The sequence below is a fragment of the Dunckerocampus dactyliophorus genome, chromosome 5 (assembly GCF_027744805.1).
Source record: "Dunckerocampus dactyliophorus isolate RoL2022-P2 chromosome 5, RoL_Ddac_1.1, whole genome shotgun sequence".
Classification (NCBI taxonomy): Eukaryota; Metazoa; Chordata; class Actinopteri; order Syngnathiformes; family Syngnathidae; genus Dunckerocampus; species Dunckerocampus dactyliophorus.
Window position 1 is genome coordinate 9,917,325 of NC_072823.1, and position 18,943 is coordinate 9,936,267.

An 18,943-nucleotide genomic window follows, 5' to 3' on the forward strand; every position below is an offset into this window, starting at 1 on the left:
TTCAAAAGAAGCACACACACACATTAATACAAGTTAAGAAGGCAAACAACCACTCTTGAATGTCAGTGAGGCAGCTGAGAAGTGGACCGTAACGCCGCATTTCAAAAGAAGAACATCCGTAAACAGTAAATATGGTGGTGGTAGTGTGATGGTCTGAGTCTGTTTTGCTGCTTCAGGACCTGGAAGACTTGCTGTGAGAAATGCAACCATGAATTCTGCTGTCTACTAAAAAATCCCGAAGGAGAATGGCTATCTGTTCGTGAGCTCAATCTGAAACCAACTTCAATTTAAAGAAATAAAAAATGTTATTAACGCGAAAAGAAATAATACACTATATATGACTGGAATTAATCAGTTGCAATTAATGCTTTAATTTGACACCCTTATAAAAAAAATAGTTAATCACCACAACTTTGAATAAATTAATCTGTGTAGTTTCCTCAAACGTAAACAACAAGGCTTTGAATTTGAAGCAAATTTGATTGTCTTTTATAACCATAGGGGGGACAGCAACTTTGTGGTTGGCCACACATATTGGAGCTCCAATATAATCCTTTGAACGGACCCACAGCTAAGCAGAAAACAGCCTAAACCATTGGGTTGCACAGTTGAATAGGCACTATTCAGGCCTTGTAGAAACAGACTGAAATCAAGAGCAATGCCAAGCGACAGATCCCTACAATGAATCCAAGCATGGCTAAGCTACCAGCCACACTCGGTCATGCTTTTATGCTTTCTACTTGCACGCTACGCAACCCAAAACAAACAAGCATACTGTATGCCTGTGGTTGTGCTCATCTACCGTTTTTAAATGTGTTGTTACTTACTTGGAAATGCTGTATTTGAAGTATCACTCACTTGCAAATCACAAAAGCCAGCAAGTCACAGAATTTTCTTTTTAAATGTTAAAAACGTACATTAGGGAAAATGTACAACCCCTTTGAACAAAATATGTTTGTGTTATTTTCTACTTTGGGTTTCATGTGCAAAACATTCAAGTATGCAGTTGTTAAAATTGTGAAGTAAATGTAGTGTAATATAAACTGAGTGACCGGAAAATAATTTAAGTACATTCCATCATTTAATTGTAATTGTGCCTGTTTAAATCTTCCATATCTTCATAGGAAAAGCAATACTGAAATACTGTAGAGTCCTGATGAAATTGTTTTGTGTCTCTAGATTAGTCCTATATGGTATCCTTTATAGCGGCTATAAGCACCGTGTTTGATCTTTATACGCCCCATTGTATTTTTTTTCTTTACTGTGTGATTGAGAAATAACATGACAATAGCTCCAGTAAGTGGTTTTCAGAAACACATTTAGCAAAGCATCTGCTGCATACCTACCTCCCCTGCTCTTCATCACAGTGAATGAAAGAATGAGCCACATTTTAATAAGCTTGATCCATCCAGCTGGATGCAGAGTCATACACAGATGTGGATGCACAAAATAGTTCTTTAATTAGTACAGCCAAAAACACAGGGGTGCAGATCACAAAAAGGTTGCATTAGCCGAAGGTAACAAAAAAAAACAAAAAAACAATTTCAGAGAAAAAACAGGTGGGCAAAAAACATTAAAACAAAGCCACTAAGGAGGCAAAAAGCCATAACAGAACTGATTGCCGGGGAATGGCACCACGAGACGTTTAGGCAGTAATAGAATAGTTAACAAGAAATACTTAAGGACGTCCACAAGCAGGAAGAGCCAGAATCGTAGTAGAGTATCAGTGAAAGTCAGCAAACAACAATGCTGCGGTATTTTACGGGTGAATGAAATGGGAAACGGGTGCGTCCCGTGGTACCGGAACACAACCGGAACTGATCTACAAAAAGGAAACAAACAGAAGTGAGTAACAAAATAAAAGATAGGGCCAAAACACAGCACATTACAGATAACAATGTCACTACTTGGAAATAGATTCATTTTTCGTAAAAATGAAAGAGGTACAAATTCCACCAACCTAGTCAACCACAGTTGAGGAATAGCATCATAGGAAATTCGTGAAAAAATTAGGACACCCCTGTAAATCATGTAAACTGTAAATTTTGTTTGTGGAGCCGCCAATGGGCTGTGGTCAAAATGCTTTGGAAGATGTGGTATCATACATGTAATACCAGTATCCTCAAAGTTGTATACTCATTAGACAAATGGAGAATGACTTATGGGCAATTAGATGCTAAGTTCTGCCAGTGTCCCTACAAAGTTGTTTTGGATTATGGTGGCCTTTTTTTTTCCCAACCAATCTTGTTAAAATTTTCAGTCCCTTTAACGTGTGTATCACATTTTCACAGTTTTGATTCAGGAGTTGAAGAGTTTTTTTTCAATAAATGCTAAGATAATGTATGGATGTTAATTTTTAGATTTACTTCATCTTGCTAGTGCTTTAATCGTTTTAGGTTTGTAGGTCAAACAAAATAAATTGGATATACTGTATGTCTTTATATGCTTGTAAAACAAATTCTTTAAAAGCATAGTATGGAGTAATTTATTATCAAAGTCAAATGAAATATCTGTCAAAGGTCTGTTTGATGTTACGATTGCTGAAAAGGATATCATGTTCTGATGTAGTGTTCAATGTTTTTGTATTGGACTCTCACTCAGCTCTTCAAAATATTTTTGTTCATGAGTCCTGTTACCTGCTACTGGCTGGTCTTGGAGAAAAGCGGCACAAACATTGCTGCGCCTGTCTATCTTCCGGAGCTTGCCGGGCTGGGGGCGACTTGAAAAGCATCAAACACACAGGCTAAACAATCCTACCCCCGCCAGAGAATTGATTCTCCACCCAGGATTTGCCCCAAAAATAACACATTCCACAAAAAAAACAGGTCCCCCTTGGAATAACTGGTAACAATGAAGCTTGACACCCCCTGCACCAGCCCTAACCAATGTGCTACAAACAAGTTTCTACCTTTTTCTATTATTTAGTAATCAGCAGTAGAACATATGGGTAAGTTTCAGGAAAATATCACTTGCCAACGAGAAAAGGGAGAAAAGGAGCTTTTTGTGAAAAGATACATTTCAAGCATAACTTTCATCCATCCATCCACTTTCTATGCCGCTTTTGCTCACCAGGGTCACGGGTATACTGGAGCGTATGGGCGAGAGGCGGGGCACACCCCGGACTGGTTGCGAGCCAATCGCAGGGCATAACTTTCACGTTGACACAAATATTTTTCTTCAGCTCAAATATCTAAACAACTACTATATGTTTTTTTTTTCCATCAAAATAACAATTTCTTTACAGATATAACACCATGAATTATTGGCAATTTTCACATTTGAAACTGAACTGAGTGAGTTGAAAGCTGCCACTATGCAAGGGCTTCTCCTTCCTGTCGTGTGTTTCTCCTGCCTCTCATGATGCACTTCTGCCACCTAGTGGCTGTTTTTATGGCATTAAAATTGCTCTCAATGCTAATCCGTTAGTGAGGAGTTGCATCTTCACCTCTAAAAAACGTAAAAGACCTATAAATACATTGTTGGGATCGGGCGTTCGGGTTTATAAAAACGTATGACTATGTTTTTGGTATTGAATGAGTTAATAATTATATTAAATATGGTTTATGGTAATGGTGTAATTTATTTCGAAAATGCATACAGGTTACATTGAAATGCTTCATTTTACAATTCACAATTCCACATGTCCAAAAAGGAGTAAGGAAGAAGCAGTGCTTATTTAATACTACCCCCTCTTCATTTCACAACATCAATTGTATTAAACATGCACGATTTACCTTATTCTTCCATATAATAAAAGCAGTTGTTTGTTGAAAAAAAGTCCTTTTACTCTGTCATTATCCAGAGCTATACAATTCTCACAACCAATCATTTGTAGTCTTTATAGCTAAAGGTTTCCACTTCCATGTCTTCCTGACCTGCCATCTTTTGTGTTGTACTGTGAGTGTCATTGAATGTAGATACAGTACATGGGTTACTAATTCCAGTACTTTTTGTTGAGCAGTCCCTTGGAAAGTGGTAGTGATGTCAAATGTTTTTGAATGTCGTCTTCCAACCGCATTGCTCTTTGTTTGGTTGTATCTTCTATTTTCCTTGTTGTCACGGTGATGTGATTTTTAATATTATCGAGATCCTTGATATCTTTGACAACAAGCACTCTTGCCTCTTCTGGCCCTGCACTTAGCATGATGTACATTTTGCAGCGCTCCAAGTACGTTGTATCTTTCCCTGCTTGTTCAAGGCTCATGCTTTCTTGGCGATGCCAGCGTTGCGTTTTGTCAGATGCTCATTGATGTGGACATTTGTACCTTTCAGCGTCTTTCTACATTTCAGCAGTGCGGTTTTGAATTCCCTGTTGGTTGCACTTAATGATGATGACCTGTGTGGCGTTGTTTCTGCCAAGCAATGGGATGCAAGTATTGATGGTGTGGATATTTCCATCCACCTCTTTTGATTAGGAAATTGGCAATTTGTTGCTTTGTGAAGGAACATCCATTTAATCTGGTTCTGTGTTCTGGAGTGCCCTGGATTTTGTCGTGGGTATAATTCAGAGCCTCGTGAGGATCACATTGTTCATTTGTGCATTGTGATCCATCTCATCAGCTATATTTTTCATTTGTTCAATGATTTTTTTCTTTTGCTTCTTTCTCTTCCTCAAGAGTGGCACGCAAGGCAGCATTGCCATGCAGTAATACCTTGATATCATCTTGTAGTACCTTGATGTCATTGCATAGCGCTCTATTTTCCTCCTTAGGGTTTTTAACCTACTTAAGGGCGTTGTACAAGGCAGCATTATGATCTTGTAGTACCTTGATATCGTCCCGTGGTGCCTTGGTGTCCTTGCACAGTGCTCTATCTATCTATCTATCTATCTATCTATCTATCTATCTATCTATCTATCTATCTATCTATCTATCTATCTATCTATCTATCTATCTATCTATCTATCTATCTATCTAACTATCTATCTATCTATCGCTATCTCCGAGAAGCTCTTCTTGAAGCTTTTGTTTTGTGTTTGTAGGCCTCTGAGATCTTGCCTTTTTTGTGCTACAGTTTCCTGCTGTTGCTCTTTCATCTCCTCCTTCAGGGCGCGAAGTAACATCGAAACTTTCTGTACCGCTGCATCTAAATGTGAATCCAGATTTACATTCTTTGGGGCGCCATATAATGTCAATCCTCATCATTCAACTCCCAGAATGGCCCTGTTTCTGATTGTGGACCCGAAATTACATTCTTTGAGGCGCCATATAATATAAAATCGACATCGTTCACCATGCTGGATCAGTTGTTGATCACTGAGGAAGAGAGAGAGAGACACAACAAAACAAGACAACAGCTCGAGGGCCGTAATAATTCAGATGAATTGACTGGTGTACATGAGTTAAGCTAATTTTCTAATGCTTAATGGACTGATACGGTGTTTGACGCTAAAATAACATAATTGTCTCACGTTGCTGGGGGAAAAAATGCCTTCTTGTCTAATGAGTCCCAATTTAATCCTCAATTACGTATATCATTCATGAGGGGGCCGTCAAGTCACCATTAACTGCTACAAACCAGTTAGCAGTAAAACCTCTGGACAGCAGTAGTAGCATTTAATTGCACAAGTGATGTATTGCATCCTGCAATATGTTGTGTCATGACGCTGGTGTAAGGAAGGCATATCAGTCTCACCATGATAAATAAGCTCTGTCACGCCATTGGATTGCGAGTTTAATGATGACTTCTACGTACCTATCTGCTGGCAGGCTGATGTGTAATAAATGTGATGAATGATTTATCAGGAAGCAGCATAATTTGTCTAGTCTTTTTGTTTTGTTATTTGACATTGTAAATCCTATATGTATCCGTGTTGGAAATATGAAATGTGAAAGAGTGAGAATTGGCAAGTGGGTGATGCATCATAGCATCTCTGAGCTTAATCAAGAGCTCAGCTGGAGGCGTAGCTGTGCTTTGACCCTGTGAAGTGACTTTGTCCTCTTCCTCGTCATCAGGGGCTCGAGGATCAAAAAGGAGGGTGTTTTTTCTTTTGCTCTTCCAGAGCCGCATGTGGCTGTAATTAGCTTGGTCCTGGTGCTGTTCATACAGTACGTATCTGATGGATGTGAAGCTGCATTTTACTCAATTACCTATCAGGAGGCCGATGTATTGTAATTTATTTTCATCATTTTCTGTTGAATTGTGGTAATTATTCCGGATTTCAACATGTGTTTATTCCACAGCTGAATTTGTAAAGAAATTGGAAAGCTAGGTAGTGATGTACAGACCCAAGGCCACATCTACCGGTACATGATTATTTGACATGCGTCTTAACGGGCAGGCTGCCGAGGTCTTCCCATTGTATCTTAAAAAATGGATTTGCAACGTGTTTTTAACAGTTGGGGAGAGTATATATTTTATGCTTATGTGTATTTGACATCACATACAGTATAATACTCACAAGGGAACTTCCTCAAAAGTTCAACACCATGTATTCATGAGAGATTTAGTGAATAATTCATCTCCATCGATCTGATGTCAGTGAATTCACTGTCAAGTGGCTGCCAAGTTTGGTTTAGACAGGTCAGTGTACAGTGCCTTCGTCTTTGTCCTCAGACATGTTTGATCGGGAAACCTTGTATTCTGTAACCTTGTTTCATCCATCCATTTTCTGTACCGCTTGTCCTCATCAGGGTCTCAGATGAGCCGGAGCCTATCCCACTTGACTGTGGGCAAGAGGTGGGGTATACTCTGGACTGGTCGCCAGGCAACCACATGGCACATACAGTATACACAAGCAACCATTCACACTCACATTTACACCCACATTCACACCTATGGGTTCCATTATGCCGAACATGCATGTTTTCGGTATGTGGGAGGAACACCCAAGCACAGAGAGAACATGCAAACTCCACACTACGGCTCTCTTCAACTAAGGATTTTTATAGTCTAATCTGATTCGTTACATTTTTACGACATAGTCGACTCATATTCAATTGTTTTTTTTCTTGAGAGCAGAGCCAATGGCGATCCCAACAAATAAGCAGATCTCATTTGTGAACGAGGGAAAGGCTTCTTGAGACGTCATCTGTACTTCTGTGAAGAAGGTGTCGGATGATTCGCTCCCCATCCGAAGAGCTTCGTCAGCGAACTAACAAGTGCTGGTAGCCTAGGCCTTAAATACAGTAAGAATGGGCGGAATTGGTGTGCCAATGCCCTCCTCCTATTGGTTCCTTACACTAAGACTGGGAGGAGTTGTGGTCTATGGCAGGAGAGGATTAGACTGGCAGGAGAGGATTTGACTTTGCTGACGAAGCTCTTCGGATGAGGAGCGAAACGTCCGACACCTTCTTCACAGAAGTACAGATGACATCTCAAGAAGCCTTTCCCTCGTTGGACAGCTCCTGTACGACTGAGAGCCTACACAGACGCATCTCATTTGTGACTTTTTCCACCTCAAAGAAACACGTTAAAACACTCAGATAAAGAAATAAACATGGTAGGTGTGCAACATCATGACACTGATAGCAAGACAAACAAAACTGGAGCACAGTCGCTGTCGGCACACATTAGAAAAGTGCACTGTGGCACTACTCAGTTCCAGGCAGAAGTCAGAATTGAGTGCGCAGATGGTGTTTATTGTATCAGTCCAAAGCATAGAAACAGCCCACATAGGTGCAAAAACAATTTACAAAAAATAGAAAATAAAGGAGAAATGTCCAAAGTACATTCACACTGAAATAAACACAATAAAGGGGTCAGCCTCTGACTTCTACTTTAACTCGCTGGTCCTTTAAAGTCAATTCAATGGGATCACAAGAAGAGCCACAGACCATGTTACCTGCATTGTAACTGGTAGACCGCCAGCCTGCCTGAAAAGGCTCTCCTTATAAATACCAAGCCCCCTCCCAATGGGCTTCAATAGTCGGCCTAAGTTATTCAACAAAAAAATAGATAATCCATCATATAACCAGACATAATGATATAATTATCTCCACACATAACATTTTCTTTTTTTTTTAGTGCATTAATTACCTTCCTTTGGATTGTGCCACTGAAATTGGTGATTTTATTAATGTGCGGTAAGTATAGGTCTTCTGTTAAACACATGTCATTTTCAATCCTTTATTAGCACAAATTAGGCTGTTTTTATATCAAAATAAGCTATTTATAACAAAAACATAGTCATGCTATGTAAAAATGTGTGCTCACCAGCAGCCGTGGGCACTCCCCATGTAGTCAGAATGGTACAACTTTGATCACATGACATTTTCATATGACTCAACAACGAGATTGATCGTCGAATAGTAAACTATTGTAAGAGACCCCTGCTCCACACACATCAACCCGAATCTGTGCTGTGAACCTGATTGTGAGGCAGACAGGCTAAGCACTACACCACTGGCCTACCTTGTTTTCTATATGGGGTAGAAATTATTTCATTTGGAGCATCGGCCTGAATAGTACATGATGTTCACCCTTGTCTTTTGGCCCCATTTTGTCCATCCATGGTTATAAGATGTCGTTGAAGAAGCTGACAGACATAAATCAATACTAAAGTAGTTGGATTTTACAACTTTGTTGTAAAACTTGTCACAGCCTTACATTTTGGGCCAAAGGGAAAAAAAAAACATCTTTGTGATCTCTTCAGAGTTATAAGTTACAATCTTTAAAATTTCATCCCTGCTTGGTTTGATCAGTGGTGATAACTGCGAGTGTGGTTTGAGGACACAGGTGTCACAATTCATGGAGCGGTTAAATGTCAGCCAATAATTGGCCTATTTTATTCACAACTGTCTTTGAGCGACTGATCTGATTTAATGCCGCACATGACATGAGTGCACATCAGCCGAGCACAGTGAAAAAGGTTTGTGTGCAGCCTGTCACCTACAGTTGTTTGCTTACTGTGAGAGCTTTTTCTGTTCCATTACTCCCTGCAAGAGTTCGAACTGATCAACTCTTAAAAGGCACCCAAACAAACCTTGTACCCAGCCTAATTAGCAATATAGCTTTTTTCCACAAATCTCACTTTGAGTTGCAAAAACTTTGAACATGCAGTAATCTCACTCACTCATTGCTGTTATCTCATTTGGTGACAGTTACTTAATTTACAGAATTTAATTAAATAGAAATATTTTCTTTTAGTGACCAACCTCACTATTTCTATCACACTGACAATGCTTTTAGTCTGCAAAGTAACACAAGACCATTGTGGGCATATGATTGATTAGGAACACCTGGCAGAAATAATGGAGTTTTTATTAAATGCAGTGGAACCTCGGTTAGTATCAACCCTGGTTAGCTTTTTTTTTCGGTTAACGTCGAAAATTTACGCCATAATTTTGCCTCGGTTTGCGTACATTCTCTGGTTAGTGTATAATATGCCGTACGTGTTGTCGTGTTGTTAATACACTGCATTGAGTCAAACTGTGTTCTTTATATTTTTTAATGACAAAACATCTTTGTTAGCATCTGGTTAGCTTACAATATGCCGTACGTGTTGTCATGTTGTTAATACACTGCCTTGAGTCAAACTGTGTTCTTAATATTTTTTAATGACAAAACGTCTTTGTTAGCATCCTATGAGCGTGCCACTCCATGGAAACAGGAACCAGAAGTCAACTGTGTATAATAGACTGTCTATAATGTCAGCAGTTAACTCTCAAAAATGTTTTTATAGTTTTAAAATGATAGTTTTACATGCATAAAACAATTCTAAATGCATATAAATGATGAATGAAATGGATAAATGAGCATTTACATTCACTGTTTCCAAAGACACAATCTGACAGCGAGATCAACACGGACACCACCCTCCTGTTTTGCCAAGAGTTATTTCTTGAATTGAATCGTGTTTCTTACTACAGTAACCCAAAATAGAGCCAAAGAAAGTTACAAGTACCAGCATTTTGATAAAGAAGCTGAGAAAAACTTTTGAATTCAAGAAATAAATCATGACAAAACAGGAAGATGGTGTCTGTGTTGATCTGGCTGCCACATCGTCTCTTTGGGAACAGTCACGTCAAAAATCATGTCTTCAATGAAGGTAAAAGTAACCTTAAATGTTTATTTCATTGTTTTATGCACGTAAAACTTTCATTTAAAAACTATAAAAACCTGTTTTGTGTTAACATTTTTGGCATTCTGGAACGGATTAATTGGATTTGCATTCCTATCGGAAAAACAGATTTAGTTTAAGTACATTTTGGTTAGAGTCACACCTGCTGGAACCGATTAATGAGGCTAGCCAAGGTTCCACGGTAAATCAAAATTGTTATTTAATTTCTCCTTTGATTTACATATTTGTACAGAAATTGTTAATTGATTTAGTTCGCAGCACATTCAAACATACAGTAAATGAGTAAGGACTGAATGCCTGTATTCCATTTTCCCTTGAATGTAGCTCGCCCTCTAAAACCCATTACAGTGTGATGGCGCATACAACATAGTGCTGAAGGTTTTCTGCCTGAATTTGCTCATTAAGAACCTCTTGAATGTGTCCTCTTAATTGCAAATGCTTTAATGCAAAGGATGCTGTACTCTGGATGATACGTCTTGTAATTACTGACATAAAAAAAACGCTATAAATTACATTTATTTCAGGCCTTCTGGGAATTTAGTTAACCTTCAAGAAAACAGATGGGTAACAAAAAGGTGTTAGATTCATTCGGCGGTTCCAGATATAATTGCTCAGTATTCAATCGCAACCAGTTTCTGTTGAATCTTTTCATAAACTTCATTTTTGCTCTCTTCTCAGACATGGGACTCGATGTGCTGGAGAGGTTGCAGCTGCAGTTAACAATGGCGTTTGTGGAGTGGGTGTGGCCTATAATGCTAAAATTGGAGGTGAGCGCATTGTAATATATTTTCTCTCTCTCTCTCTCTCTCTCTCCCTCTCTCTCTATATATATATGTATATATACAGGATGTGTGTGTGTGTGTGTGTGTATACATACATACGTACATACACACATACATACATACATACATACAGTATATAAACTTACTAGGGCTGGTTGATATGACCTCAAATCAATATCGCGATAAATGCACGATAAATCCCCGACCACTACAGAGTATAGATCTTTGCCATCTGAAAATAATTGCAGGAAATGCAAATTAACTGCCTTTCGTTGATTTATTGACCAACTGGCACACATTACTTTCAATGAAATATAATGCACGTAATGGGACGCACCTATTCCGCCTATAAAGCCTTCTGAAAAAAACTCCAAAAAGCGCCAACAACGCTCCATTTACATAATGTGCTTTGGGTGGTTACGACAGTTTTCATGCTGACTTTGCATTTCGTGTTCTTTTGCTCAACATCATCTTTGTGGAACCCAAAATAAATCTCCCTGGGACTGCTGTCCACAAATTTGAATGTATCGTACATACCCTGTACTAAGCTACACATACAGCCACATAAGATGACTGACATCACGTCTCATGCAATTACTAATGACCACTTATCACGCTGCACAAAAAGAACGGTGTTGATATCAACCCAAACTACCAGAACCATGGCAAATAATATGTTCCAATAATAATAATACCACTTATAAATAAGGTGATTTTTTCATTTTTCTAACAATTCTATTCAATTCCAGACATTCCATTGTCATGTTATTTGCCTATACAGTATGTGTGTGCCATGTTGGCTTTAGAAACTGGATAGATAACCACCATCAAAATGATCATTTACACAATGAAAAGAGAATTTCACATGTTCTTGTAGCCATGTGACCATCTATTAGTGACATCACATAAAGCATGGAATCCTTAAAAACTGCTCCCAACAGCAAACTAACAACAGTAAACTATGGTGGTGGTAGTGTGGTGTATGCTGAAGGAGAATGGCATTTGTTCTTCACCTCAAGATGAAACCAACCTGGGTTCTACAGCAGGACAAAGCACCAAAACACACCAGGAAATCCACCTCTGAATGGCTGAAGAAAAACAAAATGATGACTTTGGAGGGGCCTAGTCGAAGTCCTGGCCTGAATCCTATTGAGATGCTGTGGCATGACATTAAAAGGTTGCATGCTTCAGAACCCTCCAATGTGACTGAATTACAACAATTCTGCAAAGATGAGTGGGCCAAAATTTCTCCACAGCGCTGAAAGAGACTCATTGCAAGTTATTGCCAACATTTGATTGCAGTTGTTGCTGCTAAGGTGGCCCAACTAGTTATTAGGTTTAGGGGACAATCACACAGGGCCATGTAGCGAGATAACTAGTTAGCGTCCAATTTATATACTCTAAACTTAAGAAAGGGTTTCAAACAGAGTGGGGAAGAAGGACAAAGAAAGAACCTTAAAGTCACACCTTATCCATTTTAACTCACCAGGTATTTTGGAACTTTGGCCCCGAGTGTTTATTACATTGTGAGTTGATGCTGAATGAAGCAGCCTCAATAAGCCTGATGCTGACTTCAAGAAAATGGCCTAGGGTACCTAATCAGAGTGGAAATACAGGAGCAAGCTGCTATTCAAATAAAATCCTAAAACCATCAACATGTCAGAATTGACATTTATTAGTTAAACAAACAAAATGGTTAATTATTTTTATGATAGTCTCCTGAAAGTCTCCTCTACTTCATTTCAAGGAGATTTGTACTAAGTTTTGACATCAAATGATTTGTTAATAGCATGATGATGGAAGCCGTCAGGAGACAGCATGCAGCCCCTGTGGAACTTTAGTTAGCCCCATCCAGGTGTTCATCGTAACTCTCCTTCTTTGTCTTCATTACCATTCATCTCCCATTGGAGCAGCATATTGGCCCTGCTTGTCAAGAATGAATCCTCAGTGAATCTTTTCACGTCATAGGAGATTGCTAATGAGCAGCTGTCGATTGCTTCTGTATGCTAAAAGCATGTTCACAAGTACAAGAGGGGACATTTAAAATGGGTGTACCCTTACTGAGCAATGATAGGTGATTATTGTTTAAACACTGCAGTTGACCTTACGCGTCTTAATTAATGTTTCATCCCCCTTCTCTTTTCCCTATGTCGGCACACAGACACACACACACACTCATCTGCTGCGTCCTTTGATGCTCTTGGGCAATCACAGCAGTGTTTGTGTCACTGAGCTGCAGGACAATAAAAAGAACTGTAAAAATAGTGATTATAATTACAACTGCAGCAGATCCTACATAGTACTATATAGCACCAAGTAAACTTTTTTGCTGTGTGTCACATTTTAGGCTACTGGATAATCAAGCCAGGTCTCCGCCTGTAGCGAGACTAAAGCTTTGTGTGCATCCACCCCCCCTGTTGGCAGGTGTGTGAATGCCTGCAGGGCCTGGCAGGTTGTCTGGAATAGATTATTGAAGTCTTAATGCGGACGTCAGTGTTGCCGCTGAGGTCCAGGGATCTAGTCCCAGTAATAGACCTCATTTGAAGGTGGTTCATTTCACACCTTTCGACGGCCATTAATGTTCACAGGGCTGATCTAAGGCTGCTCACATCAAACGCCCAGGCAGCGGCGTGTTTAGTTCTGATTAAAGGTGTCATTTTGGTTCTACCCTGTGGACACACAAGTCTGTTGCAGGCTCTGTAAACTCTCAGCTCATTTTTCTGTTAGTCCCTCCTGCATGTGTGTGGGTTTTTTTTTATTAACTATTTGGATGTCCATCGGGGTAGAATGTGTGAGAAAGTTTTGCCCTCATTAAAGCTAGAAATCTTTATGTTTGCAGCTAACACGTTTTACTTTTTGCTCCAGGCAGTAAAATTGGTGTTTGGGATTCAACTGATGAGAAGCTTCTTCTGCTTGTCACCTCACACAGACTTTTTCCCCCAATTCCTCAGATTTGGACATGCCTTCCATATAAATTTCATGGAGATGCTCGTTATTGGCTTTCATGCCGTATCATCCAGCACTTCATACCGATATTAAATTAATGTTGTGTAATGAACACATTGTGCGTCTTGTTACTGTGATGCCACAGGATGCCTTTCAGAAATAAACGCTGTTTGTGCAAAATAAGACAAATACTGTAATATGCAAAACAAGTTATAGAAAGTGCCAAAACGGTGTGTATGACTGTGAGTGATTCTTCCTGAGGTGTGATATTAGTTTAGAAGTATTCAAGGAAGACACTCTTTTCCCCCTTCATAAAACCAGCCCTTAATGTTCTGCTGCACATGACAGGTTGGTTTTTGTTTTCTGTAGTTTTCACGTCATTTCCTGTATTTTGATTTTCTTTTTTCTGTTTAGCGAAATATGCAGCTGCGTTGTGGGCGCTGGAAAGCGTGTGCAGCAGTACTTTTCGTAGTAATCAGTGCTACTATTCAAGTGGAGTCACATTGCGCACAAAGAGCAACACTTTACAGTCATTGTAAATTGCTTGTTCATAATCAAAGATGATACTTGGAAATAATTCCAGACCGCGGACATACTGAGCTAGCAAGCATGTGGAGCACGTTACCACTTGTGTTGTGATGTCATTATCAGCAAAAAAACAATGCCTATATGATCCAATGTGTCACTTTTATGCCAATATCGGTCGGACGATATTTTCGGACATCGCTGAATATTTATGCTGCCATTTTCCCTCACCTCTCATATCTTTAGACCGCTCACCAAATTTGAGCTGCTTTTATGTGTGTTTAACAGGAGTCCGTATGTTGGATGGGGAGGTGACAGATGTGGTAGAGGCCCACTCTCTTAGCCTCAACCCACAACACATCCACATTTACAGTGCCAGCTGGGGCCCAGAAGATGACGGAAAATCGCTGGACGGCCCTGCTAAGCTGGCCAAGGAGGCTTTCCAGCAGGGAATCACCAAGGTCGGTCATGCGTTTAAAGCTTGGACTTTTGGCATTTTCAGTCAGTGCTAATAATAATAACTGGAAGTAAGTAAGTGACATGATGCTGTCTGCCTTTTGCAACACAGCGACTCTGACCAAATGAAACCAGTATTTCACTAACAGTTAAGGTTAGAGATTGAAACACCCTATGTGGATTGCATTTTGACTCTGGTATGATTTGGCTTGGTATGTAAGTAGAGCTGCCAAAGTTAATAATGCATTGGCAAATTCTGTTTAAGGCCACTAATTTACACTTACAGTATGTGTCCTGTAGTTTGGAGAAACAGGAAGCACTGCAACTGGAAGCTGTGTGAGCTATTGAAACACGCTCCCATGTTTGGACAGACATGACTATAAAATATGATCATATGAATGGCAAGTTTAGCTTTAAAGTCCTGCCAGATGGTCCTAATGACAAAAAAAACCTTACTATGGGCCTGCCAGCGGGTCCGGCCCATCCTATTATTCATCACACTTATTATTTTTCTTATATTTAATTTTGCTACAACTAATGCAGGACAAACCGTGCGAAGAACTTCCATAAATGTTATAGCACTAGATTGGTCGCACTGGGGAGGAAAAGCCTATATATGTTTGGTGACATTCTGAGTAATCATGGCCACTTAACTGACGAACAAAGTTGAAAACAAAATGTTTATTTGGACCTCACCCTTTAGGCTATACAATGCATATAAAACGCTAGCATACATGACATACATGAAAAACATACATGACAGCATGGAGGAAATGGAAGAACGTGGAGTGTAGCGTGCAGAAGGTTACGCATTGTAGGGAAATTAACGCATGCACACGCACACACGCGCGCACACGTGCACAAACGCAGTGCATTTCCAAATGTGAAAATTGTAAATAGTTCATGGTGTTATATTTGTAAATATATTGTTAGTTTGATGTAAAACAACCCTATATGTGTATATATGTATACTATATAATAGTATATGATATTTGAACTGTCACAAAAGCAAAAGATGTGAAAGGTGAAAGTTATGCTTGAAAACTATCTTTTCACAAAACGTTTTCTCTCTTTTTATTCGAGAACTGGTCTATATGTGCCCTGCGATTGGCTGGCGACCAGTCCAGGGTGTACCCCGCCTGTCGCCCAAAGTCAGCTGGGATAGGCTCCAGCATGCCCCCGCGACCCTAATGAGGATGAAGCGGTATAGAAAATGGATGGATGGATGGATATTCGAGAACTGATATTTTCCTGAAACCAACTTATGTTCTACTGCTGATTACTAAAGAAAGGAAATATTCTGTGCGCCTAGAAAGATCAGTCAAAATCATCTAAAATAGCCGGTAGTGAACAGGTTGTCTTCTGAAAAATGGCTGGTATTGAACGTGTTTGTTTTCAGGTGAAAAAAAAACTTGTTTTTAAGGTGTGGCAGCTTTTATTTTGTGGTGGCGCTGTGCCACTATCAATTACGTATAGTGGAAACCCTGCAGAATAAAGAGCGTCAGACTGTGTGTGACTTTGTGGGGACCCTACACTGTGCCTCATTTTGCCGTCATAAAAGAGAGGTGTGGCTTGCAATGATGCACATGCGTTAATTACATAAAAAATATTAACATAATAAAATAATTTAGTTACTGCCGTTATTTTTGACAGCCCTACTTTTAATTTAAGCAGATCATCAAAAAGCATGCGATCACTTGAGTGATTAAGTAAACTAATCGATTCATCGATTAATCATGATTTAAAATTCAAATCCAGTGAGAGCCCTCGTAAATATTGTGACACTTTTCCAGTGGCATACAGTGTAACCCACCAATGATTTAACAAGGAATAGGAAACAAGAGGAGTTGCGCAATGGTGGCGTCTTTGTGGATGTAGCCCAAAGCTGAAGTCATGTTCTTTAGGCCACAAACTAGGTGAGACTAAATCAGTAATGCCACAATTGTAATGGTGCAGTCCATTTTGTCCGAACATCTTAAAGACTAAATGAGTCAAATAAATTCCACACATGGAAATAATTCTCACAATTAACGAGTAATCAGTTGTCTCCATTCTATGGTCATGCATTGGTTACTCAAAAAGAGGATGCCACGAGCGGCACCGTACATCTCAATTATTTGGGCACTCAATTTGTCACAGTGAAAACATGTTCTGAACTGAATGGATCTGCGCTGCTTTAGAAAATGTAGCAGTGGTTGACTGTCCTTTGTCCCTTTGTCCTCTTCGTCCTCAAAGGTTACAAAGGTAATGTTGTCCAGGGCTAATTATTTCTCATGGAGAAGATTTGAAGGATGCAGAAAATTCATTCATGTGAAATGAGGCAAAACACAGCAGCAGCCATCGATGCAGAACAATAGATGGGACCGACCACTGCAGTAATTGGTGTATAAATAAATGAGACTGTACTGGGGGGAAGAGAAAATAATCATGTATCACGTCCTCGATGTGGACTGCTCAACGAATCTTGTTTTGTCACTGAGGAAAAATCTCCAGACAGCCAAACAACAGGACCTGTCTGGTTCAGCGTGTGTTCTCCTGTCAGAGAGATAACCTCTGGCACTCATCTGTCCTCATCTAGCACCCGTTACCTGCGGCAAAGGGCATTGTCGGCTCATAAATTGAGCTGCAAGCTTTAGCAGCATAACCTGCAGCTTTAAATGATGCGATAAAGCACATATCTGACAGTCCAGAAAGATCAAAGCTTCAGGGTTCTATTAATTAGACAAATAATAATTCATTTAAAACACATTCTGGTATAAACAAGTTTTTTTTTATTTCATGGGCCAAAATGTGGAAATTTGTTGTTGAAAATGACATTTTCAGAGGCGATTTGCCACTCACTGTTTCAGCAGCAGTGAAAAGAAATCTTTTTGGTCTGTCACAGGTTAGACAGCTCATCCAGATGATATACCAAAAGCAAAGCTTTCCAACATCAGGCAGACCAACAAAACAGAACAAACAACAGAAAAAAAAGAAATCGTTTTGTATTTTCCATCTATATTCTTGCCTGAAAAGGAGGAGGGTTTTGAGCGTTCTGTGTAGTTTCGTGTATCAGAGTCTTAATGTGTGAAGAGAAAAGGATACACTGTTTTTGGCTTCATTCCTTGCTTGACATATACAGTGGTGTGAAAAAGTGTTTGTCCCCTTCCTGATTTCTTTTTTTTTTGCATTTTTGTCACACTTAAATGTTTGAGATCATTAAAGAAATTTAAATATTAGTCAATGACAACACACTGTGTTGTTCCTCCACTTGGGAGGAATTTTGGCCCACTCATCTTTGCAGAATTGTTGTAATTCTGCCACATTGTATGGTTTTTGAGCATGAACTGCCTTTTTAAGGTCATGCCACAGCATCTCAATAGGATTCAGGTCAGGACTTGGACTAGCCACTCCAAAGTCATCATTTTGTTATTCTTCAGCCACTCAGAGGTGGACTTGCTGGTGTATTTTCGATCATTGTCCTGCTGCAGAACCCAAGTTCATTTCAGCTTGAGGTCACAAACAGATGGCCAGACATTCTCCTTCAGGATTTTTTGGCAGACAGAAGAATTCATGGTTCTATTTATCACAGCAAGTCTTCCAGGTCCTGAAACAGCGAAACAGTTCCAGACCATCACACTACCACCACCATGTTGTTGTGGGGTCTTTTGTGACCTCTTGGATGAGTCGTCGCTGCACTTTTGGGGTAATTTTGGTTAATTAGGACACTAATTATGTCTAGCTTGGAGATTGAAGCTCTTTGAGAATGTAGTTATTTTGTCAGCCACTGACTAAATACACATGTATGATTTTCAGTCTATTTTAAATGTTTTGGTGTTAAAATAGGGCTGTTTGATACCTTTCTACACACCTGGATGCATCCAGGCGTCATGTTACATCTTAAAAATGTCAGTTTTTTCACAAATATTGTGATGGATTAAGTTGTTACTGTGAATTTTATTTTAAATGGCCGTTATATATCAGAGATGAGTAGAAACGGTCTCAAAAAGGGAATTTTATTTTAGAAAGGCAAGCTGTGCATTCCTGACAGCAGATGGCCCTGTGCTCGCTGTCTTACTCCATTGTGGCCAAAAGGGACAGAACGGATCTGCAGAACTGCAGTTGTATGAGCCACACATGGAGAGAAAGGTCATCTATGTGGGGAAAGGCTTTAACAAAATTGGGACTTCTATATAGAAAATCTATTCTAAAGGCAACAATCAAGAAGGCTCAG

At 39.5% G+C, this 18,943-nt stretch overlaps 1 protein-coding gene across 3 annotated transcripts in view; it reads left to right on the top strand.

Annotated features, from left to right (window-relative positions):
- Positions 1 to 18,943, top strand: part of furinb (furin (paired basic amino acid cleaving enzyme) b) — a 92,870-nt gene that overhangs the window by 54,248 nt on the left and 19,679 nt on the right. For all 3 annotated transcript variants that reach the window (XM_054775363.1, XM_054775365.1, XM_054775364.1), the window contains 2 exons: positions 10,700 to 10,788; positions 14,563 to 14,735. In XM_054775363.1, coding sequence (XP_054631338.1) covers positions 10,700 to 10,788; positions 14,563 to 14,735 — 262 coding nt within the window. The remainder of the gene's footprint in view (positions 1 to 10,699; positions 10,789 to 14,562; positions 14,736 to 18,943) is intronic.